This window comes from Phaenicophaeus curvirostris, chromosome 11 (assembly GCF_032191515.1).
Source record: "Phaenicophaeus curvirostris isolate KB17595 chromosome 11, BPBGC_Pcur_1.0, whole genome shotgun sequence".
Taxonomy (NCBI): domain Eukaryota; kingdom Metazoa; phylum Chordata; class Aves; order Cuculiformes; family Cuculidae; genus Phaenicophaeus; species Phaenicophaeus curvirostris.
This window is the reverse complement of record NC_091402.1, coordinates 10477332-10504064: the sequence shown is the minus strand read 5'-3', so window position 1 is coordinate 10504064 and position 26733 is coordinate 10477332. Positions and strand designations below refer to the sequence as shown.

At 38.2% G+C, this 26733-nt stretch overlaps 1 protein-coding gene across 1 annotated transcript in view; it reads left to right on the top strand.

Annotated features, from left to right (window-relative positions):
* PDZRN3 (PDZ domain containing ring finger 3) overlaps positions 1-26733 on the top strand; it is a 140443-nt gene that overhangs the window by 6559 nt on the left and 107151 nt on the right. The window contains exons 2-3 of the mRNA XM_069865423.1: positions 21-107; positions 1245-1352. Coding sequence (XP_069721524.1) covers positions 21-107; positions 1245-1352 — 195 coding nt within the window. The remainder of the gene's footprint in view (positions 1-20; positions 108-1244; positions 1353-26733) is intronic.

The following is a 26733-nucleotide window of genomic DNA, read 5'->3' as shown; positions in this document are numbered from 1 at the left end:
TGTTTATCTGTTCTTTGTAGGGTGAAGAAACTAAAGCACTGACTCTTGTCCTTCATCGTGACTCTGGCTCTCTTGGATTTAATATTATTGGTGGCCGACCGTGCATGGTATGTTAATTGTTAAAATATGTTTGCCCTTTCCAGTTGGGAAAACCATGTAGGTCAACACTTAAAGGAAAAATGCTGCTGACAAGCTTTTAGTTCTCTTGGGATTCTTTCAGAACAAATCTTATACTGAGATTTATATCGGATGTCTATTAACTACAGGGTCTTTTATCACATAACGTGTTTATTCCTGCACATCATCCTAGCTAGTAATGCTGATACTGGTGCAGTGTCACTGCCAACATGGTGAAACTGGTGGTATCTCTTTCTCAGACCATACTGTATTGAAGATGTTTCGTGAGTTCAGGGCAGACAGCTTTAGGCTCTTTACAGTTCGTTAAGAAAACATTATTTACTCCCCTTTCCACCAGAGATTAAGCAGCTCTCTGTGCAGGTGAAGGGATGTAACTTAACCTACTTTTGAATTCTATGATTTCAGCAGATGTTTCCTGCACCATACCCTCACTAATGTATTTTTTCTGGATGCTTGTTGGCTGGAGCTCCTGCATATGACTTTAATTAGATCAAGAAGTGGATTATACCTTGTCCTAGTAATTTAGAAAGTATTCAGAACTACTTCTTGGCCTCTCATAAATGTGACATTAATCATGATTTATTCCTAGTAAATTTACTTGAAAGTTATTCTTTCTTTATAGTTTTTCAATTTTTGGAGACATTGTTCTGCACTGATAGAAGCTTGGTGGCACAATACACAGGAATATGAAAGTACTTTGCTAGGTATAACTTGTTTTTCATGGTTTTACTTTTAAGCTTCTAGAGAAAAAGCTATACAACTAAAAATAAAAATGCACTGTTGTCTTATGTTTGATGTGCAAGCAGGCTGCTTCCTCACTGGATTTTACATTAAGAGTAATTATAATGACAATTACTGCAGAGCTGGCCTAAGCCAGAGGAAAATCATGCAACTAATGTACCTAATGGAAGTCCATTCCTGGTTGTTTAATCTTGCAAAGTGGGAGTATCAAGTGTTCTCATTAGCACAAAGTAACTGTATTAAGACATCAATAAGAATGTTTCTTTAAAATGACATGCACATTTGCGACATGGACCAGTTTTAGCTGAGGGCAAATTAGAGTTAGTTCAAGGTACAATAATATATTTTTCTTTTCATCCTTAAAGGACAATCAAGATGGTTCATCTAGCGAAGGAATTTTTGTATCGAAAATAGTTGACACAGGGCCTGCTGCTAAGGAAGGAGGGCTGCAAATTCATGACAGGATTATTGAGGTATGTGAATACACTAGCCAGTCTCTTTTAATAGTGCGAGTTCCATCTCAGCTCTTCAGATGGCGTGATGTTTAGTGTGGGTTTAGGAGAAATGTACCGTGGTAAACACTGTCTAGAAGACATGTCTGTTAAAATATGCTTGACTTGATTCAGTGCTGACCTTCATGGCTTTAGGTACAGTTCTTACCTAAATATAGAAACCAGATTATGGATGGTATGTGCATGTCCTGACTTTCTGAGGAGCTAGCATCTATCTGGTATGCCATAGATATTTCTTTTTAAAGCTATTGGAAACTTGTAAGTTATTTAGTTAAAACCATATGTGAAATATCTGTGGTGTAAACCATGATTTTATTTTTCTTGGTATTTAAGACCAGGTTTCGAACAGTTAGAAGAAGTTCTGCTCTGCAGTTTCTGCATAGTTTATTATAAACCTAAGTAACTCCAGTAATGTTGTTTGTAAGTTCTTATGTTACTCATATTGCAGTCTGAATTTATTCTCATTTTGCCAAAGTCTTGACCTCAATAAAAAGTTCTTCCTGTGAAGGAGGTTGTTGCTTGAAATGTTTCTTGCAATTTCTAGTGAGTAAATTTCTTTTGAGGGGGAAAGAGAGAGAGCAAAAGGTTCATTTTCATGAAAGAAAATGCAGCTGATTGTGAGTCAGTTCCCATTGTTTAGCATTTTACAGTTAAGAAAAAGTATTCTTCACTGTCTTGTTTTAGTAGGCTGGAGAAACTTTGAGAGTCTATTGTTCAAAAAGATAAGTGTGGTGTTTGTTGCCAAGGATATCATGGAACAGCCAGTTTCTCTAAGTAATGGAATTCCATTGCTCTTATGTTTTGCAAATGAGCAATAAACAGCTGTTAAGGATTTTCTGTTGGCAGGGAACAATGTGTATTTGCTATTTTCTGAACTGTTATGGTAAACTGTATTCACAATATAGTAAGGGTACAAAATATTAATTAAGTTTCTGCAAATGGGAAAGAATGGAGCCACAGTAGCAGAACTATAAAAAATAAGAAGCTGAGTTGTGAAATGATCCAGAGTTGCTTAAACTATGTATATGATGTAACATAATTGTGAAAAGGTCTGCACAGTTTTGTGAGAACTATGTGATTTTGTTTGAACTGAAAATGTTCCCGTAAGCATGTATTTCCCACAGGCATAGTTGAAAAGCTGACATCCGTTTCTGAAGTAGTACATAGTCACAGAAACCAAACAACTCCATGGAACCCAAAACTGTGGAAAATCAAATACCCCAAAGTTAGGAAATGTCTTGCTCTCTCTATGAGAGCCTGGTTCAGCCTCCTTCAGTGCAAGCACTGCCAGCAGTCTGTAACTGCAGTCAGATGGCATTTGCCTGCAGAAGTCACCCTCACTCATTCCCAGGGGATGCAGGCAGTGAACCTCCATGGGTTCTGCAGCATCTGCTCGCTGCTGTCAGGGTCCTCCCTCCTTACTGCTGCTTTCCACACACACACACATACCCACACCCACACGTATTTTTTTACTCCCTCCTTACTCCTTCTTTTGCTTACTTGTTCTCCACAAGTTTAGCATTTGGCAATGTTAGCAGGGGCCAGGCTAAGCACCTGAGTAGTGCTCTGCTGGATACACACTAAGAACCCAGGAAGAACACAGAGGAAGACAGGCAGGGTGAACTTTCCTGCCATGCCCTGTGGCTGTGTCTCCTGCCTGAGTGATACCTGTGTGAGCAGATTTTGTGCAGGATCTTTCTTTAGCAGTACCAAGTTACATGTTCACATAAGTGAAAGCCCCAGGACAAAGACACAAGAGAAGAGGTAGCAGGAACCTACCTGAGTGCCATATGTTGACAGCTCTTGTGCTGGCCATTTGTTTTTGAATTCATTCTTATCTTATATTTGTGCAAATATACACAAAATGCTGATGAAAAATTAGCACCTCATTTCCCAATAGTTGACTTTAGATGCCTTCCTTTTGGAAAATGTGCCTTTGCTGTGAATCTTCTGTTGGATGCATTCTGGAGCACAAATAAAATAGTATCATTCTCAGAACTGTCACAAAGTTTCTTATATAGGGATTAGGCAGTGAAATACATACCTAGTACTGTTTATAGCTGATAGCAAACAAATTGTTATAGTGATATTTACCTGCAAATTCTACTCCTTGACAAATTCATATGGAGATAAACATTTAATTATGTCAGAGATAATTTTAAACATGTTTTACTTGTGTAATTTGGATTTAGATTTCCGTTTCTATAACTTTTAGAAGGTTAAATGCAAAGTTGTATATCAGGTTTAAGAGTTGTCTTGAATTTTCTGTAAAAGCAACTTTTTGGCCTTTTTCATATTATTGACATAAGTAATACCCCTGTAAAGGACATATTTCTACTACTAAATGACGTACATCAAGATGAATATTTCACAGTCTGTGCTCTTGAGATTCCAAAGCAGTATGTAACAGAAATGCAGAGAAATATCTTTATACCTTGTCTTTTGCTTTACAAAATCTTTTAAAGAATGATATTTAGTGTTTACATAGGACTATGAAGATAATGCTATGCCTATTAACGGCTGAATAATTTCCCCTTCCTATTTACCCATCTGCAAAATAAGGATAATATTATTAATCTCAAGTATCCAGGGAAATAACTTCTAGAAATTCTTGTCAGATTGGATCTTGGTCTGTTTGTCACTGCTTTATGTAAACCAATGCTTCTTACCTATTGCTGATCTCAGATCTTTCACAATTACTTTAGAAGGAAGGAAGTAATGGTACTCCGAGATTTTCTCTGGTTTGACTATGTTTTTCATACAGTTCTGTACTTACACATTGAAAGCAAGCAGCTGATTTAATGCAGTACTAGTGATTTACTGACTTATTGTTAAGATGTTCCGTAGCAAATTGCCCTGCTACAAACATGCTGAAACTATTGATTTTTATGCTAAGGAATTACTGTTCTCATAGATTTCATTTTTGTCAGGGTAAGAAAATGGTCCTCATTTCCTCTCTGAACAGAAGTTGGTTCAAGTCCCAGCCATGAATACCTTCTCTACACAGCTGCTTGGCATTTCTTAAGACAAAATTAGTTTTTCAGAGTTTTGATTTTTAAGCACATCAGCTCTGAAAGATTATAAAATAAATCTGGCATTCTCTTCTCACTAACTAGAGAATGTGTTTGTTTAGCTTTGGGACCACTTAGAAAGAAGGGGGCTTTTGAAACACTGACTGCTTGCCACCTTAAAAAGTTTAACTACAATTAGGGTAGTGTTGAGGTAGTATAAGCTGTCACTGCTCCACTGAAACCACGAGGATTTATGCCACCTGGGACTTGCCCAGTGTTTCATGCTGCTCACAGGAAGGATCATTAGTTTAGGAGTTCAGAACACGTCTTAGTGCATTTGATTGATTTTCCCCAAAGCACACTCATTTGCTACAAATTATAGGCTGCTTTTCTATTAGGTGGATTTCTTCACAGATTACACATGAGAACAATGAAACTTTTTAGCAATTTTTTCTTGTACTGTGTAAGTACAAGCAAAAGTTGCAATTTGCTGTGGGTTCGCTGTTCACCCTTTAGTAACTGTGTTGCTTTAGCAGAACCACTTTCTGCTTACCTGGGTGGCTTTTAGCAAAACTAATTTGGTAGCTGTGTTAAAAGCATAGCCTCTGGAAAGTAAAATTAGCATAGAGGAAGTACATCAGCCATGCAGGAACAGTGAGAAATGATGCTCTGGCGGGCACATGGCATACCTTCCCTGTCAGCGATGAGAAAGATCTGCTGCTGAGGCAAGGATGACTTTAAAATTGATTGAATGAATAAATGAAGAAACATTTCATGTGGGCTGCCGGTGCATGCTGGGGTCTGGCTTTTCCACAAGGCTGAGCCTGCGGGCTGAAAGGGTTCAGTGTATTGCCAATCTGGTTTGCTTGTCAGAATGCAGTTGTCCCTGCCCCATGCGCCCTGTGCACTTATCACCACTCACAGACAGCTCACAGGAGACTTCCACAAATAATCAGTAAATAAAACTATTCACTGAACACGTCTTTCAATTTCTCATTTGCTGGTGAGCACTTTTTAAAATTATGCTAGCTTTAGTAGGGTAAATGTAAGCCTATCGCTACTTGCAGGAAACTTACTGCAAGCGCTAGCTAAACTCCAACAAGCCGATAGGTTAAACAGAATTTTTTCATCGTAATGAATGGAAGAGTTCAGCTCTGCAAACAAGATTTTACTGTGCAGCTACATACACTTAGGAATTAATTTTCTAGAAGAAAACATTTTCAGACAGTGATTTAAAATTGGCTGTTCAAGTTCCTTCCAGGACATGCAAGCACATTGGAGTACTTGTGGAGAGCGAACACAAGAGAGGACAGTGAGCATAGCTATAGCAGAGTCAGCTTTTTTAGAGCTTATGTTCCTAGAAAACTTTCCAAGCTCTTTGTCCATATCTGTTAAAGGTATCTTGCAAAGCAGCGTTGTGCCTATGCTAAACCATAGATCCCACAGTTTGGTCAAAAGAGAAGAATAATAACCTTAAGAAGAAAATGTAAATGAAAACAGGCGGCTTTGGTTACCACTGCATTTTTTCCTCTCATAAATTTATTTCCCTGATTTTGTACCAATGCTTCAGTCTAAGCTGTGGTAGCGAGGTGGGGAAGCAAGGGCATGAGCCAGACAGCTTAAAGGAGAACCAGCCAAAGATGTGCAACAGGATTTACACTAAATACTGTGCTGTTGTCCTTCCCAGGAACAGAAAAGAAAAATAAGTTGGATGGGATGAGAACATAAGTGTTGCAAACAAAGCAAGAGTGTTGTTTCTAGTATCATGGACCTACAGTCTCTGCCTTTCCACTGATAAGTGGACTACAGAGCTCAAGTTAGAAGTACATTTTCTGCTGCAAGTTTTGAAAGGGTCCTGTGTGAGTTCCGTACAAAATTCCACACCACCTTATTCTTTCTTCTTTTTAATAGAAGTTCACAACATTTTGACCCTAGGCATACTGTGGGCATTTTGAATCTGCGAAAGCTTAGAATATGGCTCTCAAGAGCATGCTGAATGAAAAGGAGGTAATTAAATTATCCAAAAAAGCTCTCTAAACTCAGGAATTACACCCTTATGTGTAACACTTCTTAAAATAAGTCCATGTCCCTTCTCACCCTGCACACAGCCCGTTACCCTGGATTTCCCTCTGCTTCTTTTCCTTGCTAACACAGTATGCTTGAAAACAACCCAGTATCAGTCTTCAGCAAATGTAAAATCCATCCTCTAAAACCTTTGATACTCATAAGATGCAGGCCATGACTGTGGCCAAATCAGAGAAAATGTGCACAAATCAGAGAAAATAATTCCTACTACTGGAATTGGGAGGAGTACCATTTTTCTTTAAAGCTGCTGCTGTTATATTTGCTTTCCATAGTATCCATTTCATCTGTGACTTTGCTACTGAGCTTTGATGCTTCCCCACTTCATCAGCATTTTCTTCTGACAGCTCTGTTCCCCTTTTACCTCTGGAAATAGCCTACAATCCCTGTCCCTCGCACATACTACTCTCTACAGACAGCTGTACCCCATGGGAACCCTTTGACATCCCTACTATGGGGACTTGGCTGCAGAGGTGAAAGCCCAGGCTGCTTTGTTGTTGGGGCAGGCTGGGATGTAGCATCCACAATCCTTGCAGAAGAGTTAAATAATATTGTGCATGTTTGTGTTGGAATTGCACACTTAATAGGGAAATGGCTCTTGAGAAAAGAAGTGATTATGAGGAATATACTTTTCAGGCCAGATTCCCTTGCATTAAACTTCTCATGATTATAGGGATGGAAGATGTGGGAGAAAAAAAATCTACTGATAGGATGGCATTTTATAATGCTTTCAAAACCAGCAAAAGTCACAGATTATATAGCATATGCCCTGTCTCAAAACGTTTTTTTTTTTTTTCTCTTTGGCGTGGTTATTAACTTTTTTGGTATTACAAGGAACAGAACTCAGAAAGGGAACGCAAACTGCTGTGGTAATTTCCAGGCCTGTCAAAGGACAGGGACTCGCTGATTGGTATTCTCTGTACTCTGACTGCAACACACAAATACTGTTTGGAAAGGAGGCATATAGAGCATATAACAATGAGATAATTTAATCTTCTTTTCACATGTGGTACAATTCCTTGCATTTTAAATCATCTCCTGTTCATTTTTCCACATTTTAAGCCAACCCATTATGATTAACTGTTAGACTGTATTTTTAGATATTTGAATGTCCTGTCTTTTCAGAGAAAATACACCATGTGCTATCAGCTGTTTTCACACATTTTGTTTGTATCATATAATTAGGCACTCAGACATAGTCTGAGCTTTGTGCTTTAAACACCATAGAGGTGACGTGCTATCTGCATTGTGAAACGAATTCCAATATTGTTTATTGCTTCTTTATTTTATGCCTGACATTTCAGAGAATTTTGAAACAATGTAACTTTACTATTTTATGTTCCACTACAAAGTGGAACTACAGGACTTGTAAAGGTTTTAGACTCTCATAAATACAAATGGTAGTGGGCTTGACAGAAATAGGAGTTGAGAATTTTTTGCTTCAGCACTGGGGCTTTTAAATGAGAATAGTATTTAAGTTGGTGCTTTTAAGACTTTATTGTGCATTTTAGTATCCAGAGTAAATTTGTATTACGTTAGCTTTCATATTGGTGTAATATTTTCTAAAGAAGCTTCGCTCTATAATCTTACATCTGTAAAGGGAATTTACCTCTGAAAATGGAAACTGAATTTTAAACACTGAGTGGGGAAATCATATTTTCAAAAAAGGAAGGTTAATAACTTGTTACGAGTGGAAGGAGGAGTGATACAGACAGATTGTGTGTGTACATCACTAGATGGTAGACACGCATCCCATCCCTGCGCACATGACAAGAGACATTCCTTTTATGAAAGACTGGGTGATTACTGTACCCTGGGCTGCGCAATTCCCAAATAGTGCAGATGGAGCAAGCATCTTATCTGCAAATTAAATTATGTATTAAATGTAGCTCACTTATGTGAAGCAGATGGAAAGAGTCAGAATATGGAAAACTCTCCTTTCTTGGTGCAAGCTCCTTTTTAATAGTCTGTTGAAGCCTACTGTTAAAATAATATTTTTTTTTTAAAAATCGTTAATTTATATAGCCTCTGTTGTAGGACTTGACCTATGGATCTCAGGAATAGTATATCCTACAGCAAGCTCTTCTTATATAGTCTTTTACACTGAGATGGTTATCATCCATAAATCCCAGTATAAATCGGATCCACTGCTTAATTACATGCTCCATTTACAGCAATACAGAATTAATCCTGTTTAAACTGAGATTAGATGACATACGAAGAGTCATGACTGATCTCTTCAGCACAGCGGATTTTATCTGGAAGTACTTGTCTCTAATTTTTATGTTTTGCTAGCATCCACATAACTTTGAAGCACAGAAAAAAATGTTATAGCTTTGGTGATCAAGCTTGTCTCAGGGTTTTCACAGACATGAGCCACAAGTGCTCAGTCCTGTAAAATACCACAAGGATGCTGGTAATTTTTAAATCCCATTTTCAAGTTTAACAAATAGAGTAAAATGATTAAATATTTCACAGTATGACCAAATGGTGAGGTTGGCAAGGAACTCTGGAGATAATCTTGTCGGTCCCCTTGCGCACAGCTGGGTCAGTTAAAGCCTGTAGCCTAGGGCCATGTTTCTGCCTTAGGTGAATAAAAACACATACACGTTGTGCATGTGAATAGTCCTTTTGGGCCATGGGGTTGAGTAGCAATTGAGCTGAAAACTAGGAAATATTATATGTATCTTTGATGGATTGGATTAATGAGAAAGAAATGAGAAAATAAAAACAGCAACAGGAAGGGGAAGTTGAAATGTTTCCTGAATAATTTGGTGGGGGGCAGAGAAAAAAAGAGAACTTTTTAGTCCTATTTTTTCCTTCTTTGCTCAGTTCTACAGCTTCCAAGCTCAGGAAGATTTAGTTTATTTCTTAAAAGGTCTTGCTAATAAAGCAGACCTTTTTCTGGCTCTGGCCAGCTCTAATAAAAATTAGCAGTAACTTTAGCAGCTGCCATACCACATGACTGCTTGAAATTGCATAACTTCTTTTTCCTCCTAAAGAAATACACAGAGATCATCTGATCTCTACCCTTGCAGCATTCTCCAAAGTGTTTTTCTCTAACTTTATTTCTAAACAAAAAGCTTTTTCTTCTTTCTTTTAACACTCCTCTCTTCTTAAGACCAAAATATGACTGCAAATAGTAACGGGCTGTAGGTAGAGCTTTCATGAGTTAAGTGAATAGGGCAATTATTTTTATTTTTGCCACTTCAAATGCTATGACTGTTTATCAATAAGAAGCCATGTCATGGACAAAATATAATATGTAAATACTCAAAGAAATACTTTGTTGCAGAAGTTGTGGGTGTTTTTAGGGCTCATAATATTTCTGAGAGTGTGCTTTGGATGGAGATACGTTGTGATTTGACAAGGTCATGGTGAGAAAGCAGAGGCTTCTATGGCCACGCCACATGTAAACTGAACACAGGCTGTTGGCTCAGACCAGGTGCCATTTAATTCACTGGAAATTCTAGAGCATCTAACCTGATCTGCAAACACAGGGCAGTTGGAAGTTTAAATTATTTTTCCTGGGGAGATGCATCATTGCTTTCTTGCTAATTGTTTTTCCCTCTAGCAAAACCAGACATTTTTAATTCCCTAAATGCTGAGTCTGTACAGCAGCACAATACCACTGAGGCAGAGTGAGTGCTGTGGAGTGTGGAAGACAAAGGTGGGACTGATCTGTGAGCAGATGGCATGTTGTTCCACATGAAGATGCAGTCTAACCTGTTGAATTCACTGTGGCTGAGGGCATGACTGGAAAGCTGAGCCAGGAGCCCTGCACAGAGCAGCCTGTCTGCTGACCAGAGCTGCTGTTAGCTTACATTTTCACAATTACTTCCTTTACAACAATTTTCACACAAACCTTTAAGCTTTGTTCAGCTTTAAACTTTAAGAAATTAAATTTCTTAAAGCTTCAATCTTTAAGAAATGTTCAATGAACTTACACAGGTACGTAAATCTGCACTATGTATGGAAGTTTATCATCATTTGCCAAAACCTAAGACAAATACCCCTCTTTCTATACAGTGTTTTTTTCTGATGCAGATTTCTTGCAAAGGAAAAGAAAATATATTTGTTTAATGAGGAGACCCCACTGACTGCATATTTTTTTGTGTCTCCCTTGCAGTTCATTCAGAATCAAGGCTACCAATTCATATACTGTAAGTCATAAAGAAATCTCAGATCCATAGTTAGGAAGAATTCTTAAATTATTTAATGTTCTTGGATAAAAAATTTTTCAAGCACTTTGAAGCTTATTTTATCCCAAGTCCAAACAAACAAAAGCCAGCTAGTGACAGTGTCATAGAATATGAAATGCTGCTAAAATAATGAACACATTGGCACCCAAGAAAGCCGTGGGAGCTGCACTTCTCAGGGGCACCATCACTGGCTTGCACCAGGTTAGATTCCCTTACTCAGTTTTGTTCAGGAAGCTTTCTTAATCACAGGCTTGCAATGGAGTTTGAATCAATCCGATTTTCTTTGGATCGCTTTTACTTTTTCCCATTTTCTCTTTTAGCAATACTTGCCTTTTCCTGTTAGTTTGTCAAGAATCCTGAGCTCTCCTTTCACAGTGAAAGTTTTGGCACCATAGGCTGAGGAAAAGCTGGCCTTGCCAAGTTTGCCTTTAGCAGTGGTAAGCGTCAAACAGTTTGGAACATAAAGCAATGAACTATCTTCAGATGCAGTTACAGTTCATAAGTGTCCTGCTAGCAACTCTTGTTTTAATTTAAAAGTTGACACAGCCAGCTCTCTGATTCCTTCCTGTATTTGAAGGAGCCAATACATACTTTTTTTTTTTTTTTTTTAATATAACCTTTCATTGTTTTCCCTTCGTTTTGGCCTCCCTCTTTCCTCTGAAAAGCTTTGTAAGCAAACTTTCCTCTGTAGCAGGGGAATTGCTGACTGTTTCTATTACAAACCTTTCTCTAGCAACTACAACCTTTTCCTTCAGTTTTACCCCCTGCTGCTAATTAAAACGTTCTCTCTCATTCTCTCCTAAGTTCAGCAAAAAGCAAGTTTGTTTGCCCTCTTTGTGGATCTCTCATTGGAGGAGGTATTTGCAGACTCGCAGAGCGGCTGGCTTTAGAAGCAAGTAATAAACACAGGAATGAGCAAGGGTGTCAGAGAGCTATAGATAATATATTAGCCTCTTGCCAGGTCTAGCAAATCTCCAAGCTTTATAGACTATTAAAGGCTACTTTCACTGGGTTGGTGCTGTGCATTTCAGTTAGTTTTCCCAGCTTGCTTTCCCCAGACACTCTGCTGTGATTCTTTGTGAGAAACCCAAGCTCCTTAGATTAACGAGAAGCATTTTAGTAATGTATCTCGGGAAGAAACAGAGAGGAGAGTTAGGGAGCTGAGGAGATGCTGTGAAGATTCTTTTGGGATGAGATTAATTTCATGCATGAGTTGAGGAATCAGGGAAGGTAAAATAATTTGCTTCCCATTAGTTCATTCCATAGCCCGATCAGCATGAACAGTATGAACAAGGACTGCAGAGTCTGGCCCGTACTACTTGTTTGTATCTGACTGCAACCATTTAATTCCCTTGCTTTTGAAAACCTTTGAAAAAAAAACTAAGCCCAAAAGCTTTTAACTGCTTAGAAAGTGTTTTCCTGAAGAAATGCAATTATCATGGCTGCTTAATTAAAATGAGTTGTCAATGAAGCAATAAACCATGGTAGAATTTACTTATCCTTGTAGAAGAATGCAAATTAAGGCTATAAATGGAGGTCTTGGGAAAGGTCTTGACTGCTTTTTGCCACCAGACTAATAATCACACTAAGTCATTCATATTCACAGGCAATCAGATGATGTACATCATCTTTTGCAGGGAAAAAATGGGCCGTGGAAATAAGTATATAAGTCACATGCTAAAAGAGTAAATTTCTTTGTTTATATCTATACTTCATGTGTTAATCAATGAGTTAACTTACAAACCACATTCCCTTTCTGAAAGGAAATTTTCTATGAGTAAGCAGGTAGCCAAGGATAGTAGGACAGGTTTTTAAAAAGCAGCTAGAAGTGGAAAGACAAATTCTGACATGAAGTAATGAGCATATTGTCCAATTAATTTGGTATCTGCAGTTAATCAGAAATCTTGTCTAGCTAAAGTCAGTGGTCACATTTTTGAAATATTTTTTAATATAATGATAAGTAAATTTAGAGCTATTTATTGTAACTATTGTTGTAAGTTCCATGCAAGCTTATAGTACGATCTGTAGGTGAGCAGGGATCCCTAGGGATAAAGCTGTCCCTAATGAAAGCATTACCCTAAGCTGTCTATAGGGGAGAAAAAGCTTGAACAGGTAAAACATGTATGGTAATACTTAAGGAAGTATCAAATTGGTTTTGCCAGAGCTGAAGGGACTACCCATCTGCTTAAAGTTAAATATACTCATTAGAATACGAAAAACTGGGATCTTAGGTGCTACTCACAAGTGCCAGAGTCTATAAGCATGTGAAAATAATCCTCAAACTGTATATCCACATGACATATCTATGAAAGACACAAATTCATTTTACATTTCTTTGAGCATGTAAACCCTTAACTAGACATTGAAGAATCCACACTGTGCTATTTGACAGCTGATAAGAATTTCATGGAAAAAAATGACAGATTTTTAGTACAGTCTCCCACTCCATAACTCCAGTTGTTGTAAAGTGCTCGACTTTCACTTAGTTCAGTTTGTAAGGCCCAGATTCCTGGTTGCTTTTATTCTCCTGGCAAAGTAAATTTTTGACACCAGATAGTGAACCACAAGATAGTATTTTGTTGTTGTAGATTACTACATATTTTCTTTGTAAGACAAGGAAATACAACGTTAGGATTCTGCTTGAAAATGGAAAAATTTTGGGGTTTCAGAATATTCCCATTATTTTTGTAACAGTGCACTTGTTTTCTATTCTTTATTTAAATTTTAGTTTCTGCCATTAATTGCAAAATAGATGCAGGCTTAGCACCTAGAATAATGACTTTGCAACTGAAACACATTGACTTCTGCTTCTTCTTGTGAATTAGAGAGACGACGTGTTTTGTATTATTGTCAAGTGTCCAAGTTACTCAAAATTCCTTTTTTTCTCTGAATTTAATTTTTTTTTTGTCATGATCTGACTAAATTTTTCTCTAAAAGTTTATAGATCAGCTCCACAGTTAAAAACTTTCTTTTGTTTGGAGGTACAAATTCAACAAACTCTAGATCAAGTTCAATTTTAAAGCTGCAGTTTATTACTATTGCTGCTCTCTCTCAGCCTTTACTTTGTCTATCATTTACATAACCTGTGGATTAAAGTATACTATTATGTCAAAACCACACAGCATTTTAGGCATTAAGAGCAGCAAGTGTCTCTCTGAATCACAAATGGACCCGATTTTTCTTTCACTTTGTCTTTTACTCTGTCAGACAGAGCATTTCCTACCGTTGTTTGTGAAAAGAAAGCGGGGGCTGGAGTTAGAGAGAAAAGCATAAAACTGATTGCTTGATGGTTTAATGTTACAGACCACCTACTCTGAGAAGGCAGAGTTGAAATTGAAATTCTAAAGAAGGAAAAAGCTATAGACCAGCAACAAACAAATTGGTAAAACTCAGTGGAAAATTAGAGGAATGATAAAACATGATTCCATTTTCTTAGCAGTTTGGTATTTGGAATAGCTTTACATGTAAGAAAACAAAGCAAATGAAGGAGCCACTCAGGGGAAAAACATCAGACAGACATTTAAAGACTTCCTAGATAGACCTAATATAATTTTATACACTTAAACACCTTGTGATAAAAGCTATATATATTCAAATGTTGTTTTACTCAACTCTTTTATTGCACAGTTAAGAGAGGAGAAAATTATAAGTAAATGTATAAGGAAGGGGGGAGGAGGGGAATAAAACATGCATATCTCCAGAAGCAGCTTTTTTAAAAAGAAAAGCACTGCATGAGAGATTAAAAGAAGTTGAACAAATTAATTCAAGGGGGTAAGAACTGGGATTTTTAAACTGAAGCCATCAGTGCAAACATGGAAGGAGATATGCTAATAAGTATAAAGACAAGTACTGCAAATAAGTCAGTGGTCAAGTATCTAAGTGAATATTTTTGCAGGTAATATTGTTACAGACAAATAAGTGAAAGGCGGGTGCTATGCTTTGAAAGGAAAGAAGTTGAGTTTAAAATTCACTTTCTTTACAATCATCCTTAAATAAATCTGTTTGCTATGCAGTAAATTGTATCTAATTAACTTCTTCGTACACTCACCCTTCAAGTTGACTTTTTTGTTGTCTGTGTGGATTTTGAACAGTAACAGAGGATTTTTCTCATAATTGGAGAGCCTGATGGCAAAACTACAAATTCTTATGGACTACTGAACTCAAAGCAGAGCATCGCCACAATTAGTTTAAGGCAGTTTAGCTTAGTGTAAAGTAAAAAGTTTTAAGAGATAAAGAAATTAAAAACCTGACAACTATAGTTTAAGTTTACTCAGAATATTTTTCAGAGACAACAGCTACATACCACTGCTGTTTGTCTGGCTCTTCAGCTTCCCTGAGGATAACACTATGTAGAAATTTATGTAGAGTGGGCTTAAACCTTTTATCCCCAAACACATTTATCTTATTCTCGATCACTTGGGAATCCAACAGCACAAGTGCATGAGGCCAAGTAGATACATCCTCGTTGGTGTAAAAGCAAGTCCCTACGTGCTGCAAATCAGCAGGAAGCAAGTGAGTCCTGTCTGCCCTGGTAACCCAGAGGAGGATGTGATTTTTTTGTTGTGATCGCTTCTTTTGGGGTAAATATGAATCCATCTGCTGTTTCATGGGAGAACAGCTGCAGGGGAGGTGAGGGAAGTTGGAAGGAGAAAGGAATAGTTGATTCTTCTTCAAGATGGAATGGAAAGTTTTCTTGGTAAACAGACATTCCTATAGTGGCAGTTTTCTACTGATATGATCAGTTATTAGTATGTAAAGGCCAGTAGGTTCAACGAAGCGAAGCAATCCCTGATACGTTTCAACAGGTGCCAAGGCAAGGTTTCTCACTTCACAGGCTTAAACCAAAGTAAGATTTCAGTTACAAATTGAAATGGCCTTTTCCCTGCCCCCTATTTTTTTTTTTTCTCTACTCACTTCACACTCTTGTCTCCCAACCAAAGGAAGAATTTCACATTAGCAGCTGCCAGGCTGCTGCAAAGGCTGACGCTAACTCTCCTCTCCAGGTGGGGAGTGTTAGTGTTTTGAATGCCCCTTTTAGAGACCTCTTTCACAGAGCCCTGGTACGTGGAAAGACACTGGAAACTATTTTGAATCCTTGCAACAGGTGGTTAGAGTCAAACTGCACTACATAAAAGTTGTAGGCTTTCCAAGATTTCCATTTTAGCTGCATGAATTATTTCTTATTTAGCTAGATAGGAGTTTCACTAAATTGGACTCATAGTTTTTACATGCTTTTTGTCAGATGCAGTCAGGGTAAGTATTACTTCTGTTCCAGTACTCAGTAATGTTACAATAGCCAAATATCTTGTTTGTGCTTTAAAGTATTTTTTCAAGCCCGTAGACAAAAGATATTTCCACTTTAAAGCTGTTCAACTTGCACTTAAGGAGCTAAAGGATTCCTAATAATAGGGCTGGATGAGCCCTCATATCATACCACAAGATACAAACATTGTTATTAAGTTCTTAAATGAACGTTCTCCAATTTGCCTTGAATCACTATCAACATCTTTGGTGGCCTGATGTGACACTCTGATATTCTAAGGTCTGCCCCCGTGTCTGTTATCTTTATTATTGCTCTGGAAGGGATGTGATTAGGGCCCCAAGACCCAGTAAGAGTACAAATATTTCATATACAATGGTAAGGAAGCCTCTCAGCTCAGCAGTATCAAAATGGTCTGGAGCATTTCCATTCCTCTTTCCGAAATGTAACAAACAGACATCAGAAATTGTCACATGTGGAGGCTTTGTGGCTATTATTTGCCATGTCCACTGAAACCCACAGAGCCCAAGTCTGAAATCAGTATTGAAAAAAGAGACATACTTATTTACGCAAGTAATAATTCACATAGCAATGCCTTCATGGAATATTTTGAGCTCCTGCACATTTTCTCTGCTGCAGGCAGCAGACACTGTTTTTCCTGTGGTAGTAGGTAAAGGCCTAACAAAAATGATCAAATGCAAAAAAATAACAAAAACCTACTAAAATTAATTTTATGTTACTACCACCAATACTAAATGGAGAAATTAGCTAACTGGCATGAATGGAGCAGAACAAACTTTAGCACCAGAAGTTAAATAACAGTGTTTTACATAAGCATCAAATATTTGACAGTTTTACAACTGGCTTGTTATTTCTGACAACTGTTGCAATAGGGTAAAGAGCATTTGCTCCTTCCATTTCTGGCTTTCTCACATCCTCAGAACAGCTCATGCCTAGAAGATGTGCTAAGAAACTGTGGCTTTGTATTAATTCCACTTGAGCATCTGAAAGGTTATTTACTTATTCAGCTATCACAGTAGAGCCCAAAGATTTATTTAAGCATTGCACCAAAAGCAAAATGAGACTGCCCATTAAGGTCACAGCTCATATTGGCTGCAGTGGGCTTATTTCACACATCAGAATCAGGCAGGACTAATTTTTTTGTACTTGCACTGGAGAGGCTAAGCACCTTCTGCCCTACTTAACCTCTAACCTACAGTATAAAAGTTACATGAGATCCAAGGCTGTGGGTCTTCTTTTACTATTACTGTAGTGTCTGGGGACCCTCAGAGAAATTGAATCTCCATTGACAATAGTGCTGGTCTCAAAAAAATGTGCAGTATAAATATTCAAAAATGCACAGAAGGACTAAGTCAAGAGGGGTTGTATCATCATTTCCATCAGGAAACCAAGGCACAGAAGCTTACTTTACCCAACCTCATGGCTAAGCCAGGTGTTGAACCCCAAGACCTTTTAGTCCATCAAGTTACTCAGCCACAAAGGCAGCCTGCTTCCCTCAGGACTGAGTCAAACCAGACAATTATAATCCTCAGCTCCAGGCTACTTTAGTGCTACTACTCTCTCATATGGATGGGTGGAAATTTGTGGTAGCTTCACAGTGCTTTTGTCTAGACTAAGATTTGGGGAGCTAATACTAAAAATGTAGCATTTCAACTATTTTAAACCCATTTCAAAGAGGGGTTGGCAAGGCACTATACATATTAGTATATGCTGAACTAGTCATGGGAATGATTAGGGAAGCACCACAAATGTAAGCAAGAGAGCCCATATTAAAAGTATACACCACCCCTGTACTAGATAGGTTTGGTCATGCTAGAACAGACTAGCTAACCAGTTCTAATAGAGTTGGATTCAGTGGAGTTATGGCATCAACAAAAAGCAATAGAAAGATGATCAAATGGAAAATTAGGCAAAATATTATTTCATTAATAACAAAATACCCTAATCATATACCCTATAAAAAAGCTATACCTTCACTTTCATGATGAATAGGAAGCACCCATAATAGTGATAACAGCTGCTTACAATGCCAATTTTAATAAAAATTGCTTTCTTCAACTACAGCTAGCTATGTGTGACTGTTTCTAACAGCAATTAATAATACTCCTTAAAAAAAAAAAAAGAGCAAAATGTGAATGACAAAGTATTTACTCTTTATATACCTAAGATTCCCAGAGGGAGATTTGGATGTTAAAGGCATGTAGGCTGGGGTGGACTGCAGCTTCCCTTCAACTGATGAAATTAGATTAGCCCCGAATTACTGTTTCTGCTGCCATTTTTAGTGGTTTGGTATCAGCAACTAAAGACCCTTCTGAGATAAGACAAGGGCATGTAAGCTCTGAAGGGTTCTCATTCTGGTGCAGGACTATATCAGTCTGGCAGCTGTTGCTTTGACTGAAAAGCTATGCTGACAGTTCAGGGCAAGCTTCAACAAATGGCATCAGCTTCTGAAAAATGCACTTCTAACAGAACTGCCACTAAAAGACTGTTTATTTAAGGATTTCAGTGTTGTTCTTTCTGTCATTTGTGTTGAATCCTGAGTTTCTACAGTGTGAAATGAAAACATTGAAATGTTTTCAAAAATATATTTGGTGATGTGTAATAAACGCTAGACCATTACTCAGTAAGGATCTTTTGACATACATAATCTGTAGCACTGACGCATTGTTGCTGGTTGTAACCAAAGACAGTACAGTTACCGGGTATTTATTATTTATACTGGAGAAGATGGCTTGCAGAAGAGTGATACAATGATAGCTAAAAACAAAGGTGACTATTGGGACCTGAAGCTCATAACTAGTCCCCACATTCTGGGATGCTAACACTGGTTCTGGAGAGTAGAAAAATTGAGATCCAGACCAGACAATCCTAGCAAGCCTGGGAGTCATTAAATCAAAGTGTAACTCTCAGACCATCTCAGTGCTATACGTATAATAGTGGTTTTCAAACTCTGAAGAAATCATTACTTTGGATAAATTTTCCTGTGGGCCATATTCTCCATTACCCTGTCCCTTGCCTGGTCATTTTCTTTAATGTGAAAGGCATATAAAACACTATCGTTCTCACTGATAGGGTTCTGAACTCGCTGTAACTTAAATATAACGGTACAGAGTAGGATTCCTAAGAGACCCAACGTAGCCAAAATTCTGTACAGAGAAAAGATGCTCTTTGATTTCCTACTTTCTGCCCCAGGATGCTCTACTCACTTCACAATCTTGTCTTCCAACCAAAACCCCATGATTCACATCCATGCTGTTTTGCAGCATAGGAAAAGCATTGTTAAACAGTGTTTTGACTTATGTCACTAACAAGGTTTTCTAGTGAAAACCTGGGAGCCAACTCAGTGCTCCAGTCTGCCTACTCATATTATCACTGCTGGAGCTAACATCATATCTTAAAAGGTCTGTATATATAGCAAGATTAAACTATAAGGACTTACGGCAGAAGTGCCATCCTAATCAGGGGCAGATAGCCACATCTTTCATTTCAACATTGTAGAAATGATACATGTGCTATTTCTGTTTTCTGTTGTGCTGTTACAGGTGGAACCTTAGAGCAACCTCAGTGTAGGTTTACCTGTGGGATGGAGAGCCTTGGGGCTGACACTGCAGTAGCCTTCCAAAATCCCCAGGGAAAAACCATACAGGCTCTCTTTCTTTCTGCATCCTCAAGCCTGTCCTGCAGGCAGGTCCCAGCCTGCAGCTGTGCTGTCTACCTTTGCAGTACACCAGTGGGCAGAGATGGTGACCCAAGATTCTTCCTTACAGGGTGACAAATACCATCACCAAAGGATGCAGAAGTCATCACAGGCAGACTTTGCAGGCTGAATTCAGGCAGAGAAGGGATGGGTGCTGCAGTGTCACAAGTGTAATTCTGCAGTATGAACATGCAAAGCAGCAGTGCTACCAAACAGAGGGTGCATCTGGGCAGCTGCAGCTGCCACAAAGGCAGTCAGATATGGAGCTGGAAACTAAAGAGAGTTCTGTAATTCCCACATACTTTCCTTTCTGGTGAAAAAAAAAATATATATATTCTACTTTAAGTAATTTATTACTACGATTGTAATTATCATTATTTTCAGAACGTTTCAGATCATTTATCTGAAAACTATTAGGTAGTCATTGAATAGGCAGCTGAGGTAACAAATTCAGATTTAAACTTGTTTCCCCAGTGTGCCGAAATCATTACTTCTAGGATGATTCTGGCTCAATATATTTCCACATGGTACCTGGTGAATGCAGAGAGTGCACATGCAAGAAGTTACCATGACTTTGCTGATACATGGCTATTTGTTAAGTAACTTATGGTAACATAAGCAGTTTTAATTATTTCTCTAGATCCTAACTTTCAGTGAGGAGTTGTTCAGTGCGGAGGCACTAACCCCACCCTCAGACCTTAAAGCTTAGGTTTAGCAAAAACTGTCCCACTTAATCTCTGGGTGCATGTAAAGGGAAGACAGGGCAACTGTTCACAAGCTTGAAATAAGATGTTTCAACGCAGGGAGCTGAGTTACACCAGGTATCACTCTGTAGAGAACATATGAGTAGGGACTACTAGGTTAAAAAGCCTGGAACAGAGATGTTTGTGCTTTAAGTTAGTTCTATACAACCACGGTTGTGCATGAAAAAGGAGAAAATATTGATTTGCATATATATGATTGCAGGAAATCTACTGTAACACTGGCGCAATTATGTGGCTGAAATAACCTGTTAGTAATTAGGATTTTGAGTAGGATAAATATAGAAGAAGATGTAAATGGGACTTGATTAATACCAGAAGATTCCCAGAGCATACTACATGTCCTTATATCAAATGATTCATACTGGATTCCACAGCGCCTGGAGGAAAATACCTGCAGGTACTGCCACTGCAAGGGACAGCCTATTGTGTTTGCTTATCACAGGATCATTCCTTCATTCCCTTCACCCACAGTGCCCAAAGTCACCAGGAAGCTAAAAATATCTCACAGCATAGATGTGAGTCTTAAAAGTGTGAGTGAAGATTTCTGTTTTCCAGGACAGTGTTTGAAATGTCGGGAAGAATCAGTTAAACTTCTAGTTTCAGTCAAGTATAAATTAATATAAATTAAGAATTAGTGTGCCTGAATTAAATATTGTTTTATATTAAATCTACTGATGAGTTCATATTTGTATTCCATTAACTATGTAAGTTCAAAGCAGTTTTTCTGAGAAAATTGACATCACAAATTTAGTGATTCCAGTTGCTTAAGCACAGTAAAAAGTCATGAGGTTGACTCAAGATCAGAAACTTTCTGAAATGAATGTGAGAGTTTTTCTTTGAACTTATGTTTCACAGTTTCAAGCCTTTCTTCAAGGGCTAAAAATTTGGTGATGAAAGCTGATGTTTCTACTTAAGACTGATTCCCAGACGTGAGGCTTTAAAAGCAAAACATGAACTAGAAGGGGGCTGGTGGGTGCATAAGCCTGTCACAGGGTCAGATTCAGAGTCTGTTTGGTGAGTGCGAGACGGTCAGAACCCAAGTCCTCCAGAGCAATTCAGAAAGTTTACTCTGAGGGGTCACTTGAGCATCAGCTCCCAGTAGTGCCTTCAGGGAAGAAGTGAATAAGTGAATGTTACTGTCCTGGATGTGCACGGAGCTTATGCTAAGGTAGGTCAGTGCCTGGGTCCATGCCCGGATGGATCAAGTCTTTGCACATGAAGCCTGCCTGATGGGCTCAGATGCTGGGGAGACTGATAGCCAAAACCTGGCATTTTTCCCATCAGAGGTTTCATTGTCATCAGTAGTATGAATTTACAAAAAATATGGTGAAGAAATATCAGAGATTATTTTTGTCCAGAAAGTGAAAGATAGGAGAGGGTCACCCATCCATATCACAGCTCAAGTGAAGTTACTGCTGACTACAGATTGAGTGGTAGCTCCTTGCCTTAGAGACAAGGGACTTCCACAGGAACACAGTCGACAAGACCAAAAGAAGAGGAGGAAGGACTAATTCTACTGCTTAACTACTAGGTGCATAGACCATGAAAAAGAGGTTTTGTGGTCTAAATCTGCCCTTCATGTTTCCATGCTCCAGTTCTCTAAGGAATGTGAGGCAAAATAGTGTGCTTGGGAGATGTGCCACTCTTTGGGGATTATTATTATGTACATCTATATTTGCAGTTTTTACCATAACATTTGTCATGTTGGAAGCCTAATCTTGGTGAAGTCTTTCAGAAGTATTAGTAAGTATAGTGAGCTTTTTCCCTGCTCTAGACATGTAAACTGTTGTTGAGTCATCACTGCTTTGCTATTCAGTGTCAATATGAACTGCTAAGCACAAAATACTGTTCACACCTTGAAGACCTACATAATACTTTTCTGAAACTATCGTTTTCAGAGGTACATGGAGAAAAACAAAGCTATGTTGCTGATTTAAAAAAAAAAAATCATCAATTTCCAGTGCAAGCATTCAAACATAATGAAAAGCTTCTGTAACAACAATTCTCTCTGCGTAACTGCTGTTACAGGGTTGAATATGCCATTTGTAAGGTTCAAATTGCTTTTGCAGTCAAGTGTTGTAATCCATTAGTGATAAGAAAAGGTATTTGTCTATCGGTTGTGGTTAACTACATTCCTTGTATTAGAAACAATTTAGACTCTTATGTGAACGCAGTGCAGGAAATTGTTTAGAAAGAGTCTGGCTGCAGAGCTGGAAAAATAGAGTAGTTAGTGCTCCCTTCCCCCAGCAGCAACGTGATGTATAACTGAACACTGACAGCTAACAACTTAACCTTTAAGAGTGTTGCACAGAACAGCACTACATACTTTTACTCAAAGGATTTAAACTGCTTCATTCAATAACTGCTTCTAAGTAAAGTTGTGTAAAAAAAGTCATGCTTTTAAACTCTTCCTGGGATTTTTAAACGGTGATGTTTATTCTTTTGTCTGTGAAATCATGACAATTTTTTTTTCTCTTAGATAATATCATTACTTATTACAAAAAAAAAAATGCTAAATCTCTGGACAAATTGAAGAAAACTTTAAGATTTGGTTCTTCTAAATGGGAATTGCAATTTCTGTGTTAAAGTAAGCTATCAGATCAGATTTGCTACCAACCAAGTTGCTTTCCTTTGAGTTCTGGAACAGTGCTTGCTAAATATTATCAGCTGTGCACATTAGGCTAAACATTAGTAGTGAATCAGTACATTTCCGAGGGTTTCGTTTTCCTTTATAAAGATGCTGACAAATGTTGCAACAGACCTGTAACATATGATCTAACACAGTAAAGCATGATGCATATTACATATCACAGACTCATCGAAATCAGACCTGGGAAAGACATGTCAGATGGTAACATCAACTCCCACACTGGCGCTGAGCTGGTATACTGATAAACTTGGCCACTACCTGCTATCTGCCTTACTAACATTTAGGATAGATAGTATACTGCACATGTACAAAGCAAGACTTTTTTCTAAATATTTTAAAGCAATAATTCAAAAGCACTGCAGCCCTACGTCTTTGTGATTGTAATGCAGTCATCAAGTTATATGTTTATTAATACAAATAAGTTTAATATTGTGAAGGAGTTGGTCTCATGGGAATGCAGGGCCAGCAGCCTGTCAGAGGCTGGTCTCAACATCTCCTGAAACCCTGAAGCAGCCTTCCTTCCTGTGGGATTTAAGAGCTACAGCCCTCAGAAAATTCAAGATGTGTCTACAAAAAAGCTGCATCACTGGTTTGGACAACACCTGGTATTATATATAGTATCCCTGTATTCTACTGTGTTAAATTAATCCTTGCTGAGTATGAGTTTTTAGTTTCGAGAGGCTCGCTGTTTGCTGGAAGTTTTTACTTGGTCCTGTAAAACACCTGAGCTCCATTTTTTTGGCAGAAGAGTTGGAATATGGATATTGCAGAAGATCCTGCTTTCTCACCTAACGTATTTGGCAGGATGAGCTCTGAACAACAGGGAAGGCTGTCTAAACCCTCAGAGAAGGACAGTTTACAGTCTTCAGAAAGCAAGCAGTGGAAAAGGAGACCAAACAGTGTTACCTCGGGTTTATTTGTTTATCACGAGTGTTGGAGAACTTAAGCTACTGATTTCTGAAAAAGAGTATAGTGTCCGCACCAGGACCACCTCTTCCTTACAAGGGCTAGGCATTTAGCCACACAGTGATAGCATATTCTTCACAGCAAATAATCACATTAATACCACATTCTAGTGGAAAGTGTTTGGAAATAATACATCATCATTTACATGAATATTTCCTGCTGTCCTCTGCCAGGGCACCCGCAGCAAAGCCTGTGAGAAGGAACTAGGCATTTAGGGATGGTTGCAGCTGAGTGGGTAGCCCGTAATGCCACAGCATCTGAGTAGGTCAGATTTCTCTGATGGTTTTAATCTGTTTTCATCTGACAGCGATTCTAACTTGTTTTCATTGAGCATAACCATATGTTCAGTTTTCAACAACACATGAAAAAGTAAGGGCACTGTTCGCAAGCTGAAATGCTTTAACAGAGAGGGAAAGGATAATGCTGCATCTGCACCACCATTCATCATTTATCCTCAAAGACTGGGTTAGATTTACTGCATCTGTCAATCATCTCCAACCACTTACTCCATTTTTTTCCCCTCTTTGTAAATCGCATCCATCAAATCCACCACTGTCAAGCAGACAGTAAAAGGTATCTCCCCCCTAAAGGGCCTCTCCAGCTGAAAGCAAAAGAAGCACCTGATAATCCACTGGAAACCCTGTGGGATATAAATATACCTGCAGTATTTCAAGTCAAAATCACCATGGGCAGTCTTAATGGCTGGAACACCAGGGTGCTCTCTCCAGCCAAGTCCAGTTCACATGAGCATCCCTTCTTGTATGTCTCAAGTTATCCTCAAATGGGAACAGTTTTTCCAGTCTCTTAAAACTTAATTCCTGCTCCCCTCGCCCCCAGCCCTTTTATGTTTACTTTGCCTTCTTACTTCAGGTAACACAGTAAAATACTTATCCAGCATCTGCTCTACATGCAACTGAGATTTCTGCTCTACTTTCAGGCAGTTTCTCCCTCCACAGCCATAAAAGAAGGCACCGCTGGAATAAACACAGCTTTGTCCTTGCAGACAAGGTACAGACTCTGTGGGGCAATCCTTGCTGCTTGCTAAGTCTGATTCAAGTTCACAAGGATTTGACGATTTACTTTGGATTACATCTTTTTTCTGCATCCCGTTTCACATAGAAAGGGTGACTTGGTGCTCACCTGACAGATAAGTATACTCCAAGCTATAAATAGGAAGCCAGTTCAGGTTTTGGCCATAAATAATTGTATGAAATAGTAACTATAGGAGGGCAGATTGCAGACTCCGTGTAAACACTGTCAGATGCAGAAAATAGTTTCTGGATTTTATACAAGGTATTAGACTATCAAGATGTGATTACAAGACATACGTTTTTCTGGAAGCCTATTTACATGCAGCTGAACACTGCTTTTGATTCATGAAGCTCTTTTTATATAAAATACAGTTTTGCAAGTTTTAGCACTTAGCTAACTAATTCCTACCAGAAATACTGAAAGCATGGTTTCCATTTATAGCAAAATGGATTAAGCTGATCTAGAAATACAATTTGTTGATGGTACTATTTAAAAACACATGGACAATTTGCTCCTTTCTTCTTCATGACAAAAATGAGTGGTAAATATCAAATGCTGTGTATTAGAATGCTGGCCTCTCCTTTTTGTAAAGATCATCATAATCTTTTCCAGTTGCAACATCAAATCCAAAGTAGTCTGATTTATTGTTCTTTGTTATCCTCAAAAGGCACTGAGGCTTCTACACAGGCCTTTCTAGGCAAAGTTAGTGTAAATCTCTGCATGAGGTTTTACAGAACATGACTTTGATTGGTACAGTAGTTCACAACATTAGGTACTGTTTAATTGCAAGTATTTGGTGATGATTTTCTATTAATTGTGAAAGTTTATAGCAGTATAGCTTTGAGAGGTCTATGACAATATAAAACTAATATAAAATGAGAAGAATTGTTTTGCTTGTTATTAGCGTGTATCTTGTTGGAGCCTCTATAATTAAATATGCTGTTTGTGCTTTATGGAAAGAAGAATCTCAGAATTCTGCAGTAGAACAGAAGCAATCCCAGAATAAAAAATACGTGTCTATATTCTTAAATGTGTAGATACACAAACACAGCATGCCCTTATAGAAATAAAGTATTCATAACTATATAGAAAATAGATTTTAAAAAAAAATTCACATGTAATGTATGACTCGGTAAAAAGAAGACAGCGGAGACATATATAAGTCTATGGAACCTGATGAGATGCATCCCAGAGTCCTGAGGGAACTGGCAGATCTGGTTGCCAGGCCACTCCCCATGATATTTGAAAAGTCATGGCAATCGGGAGAAGTCCCTGGTGACTGGAAGAAGGGTAACATTATACCCATTTTTAAAAAGGGCAGAAAAGACAACCCTGAGAACTACTGATCTGTCAGCCTCACCTCTGTGCCTGGGAAGATCATGGAACAGATCCTCCTAGAAGCTATGCTAAAGCACATGGAGTCCTGTGTGAACAATAATATTTCTTATTTACAGTAAGTACTCTGAACTGGAAAATGCAAGCCTTCAACAAGCTGAAGATAGTGAAACTTTGAGTGCCTACATAATCTGATATTCAGCTCAATCTGCAGTCACTCTTTATCCATTCGCTGGCTGCAGTATATTATAGTGAATGAATAACACCATGATATTTGCTTACAAATATGCTAGACTAATGCCATGAATACTTTTGTTAATGA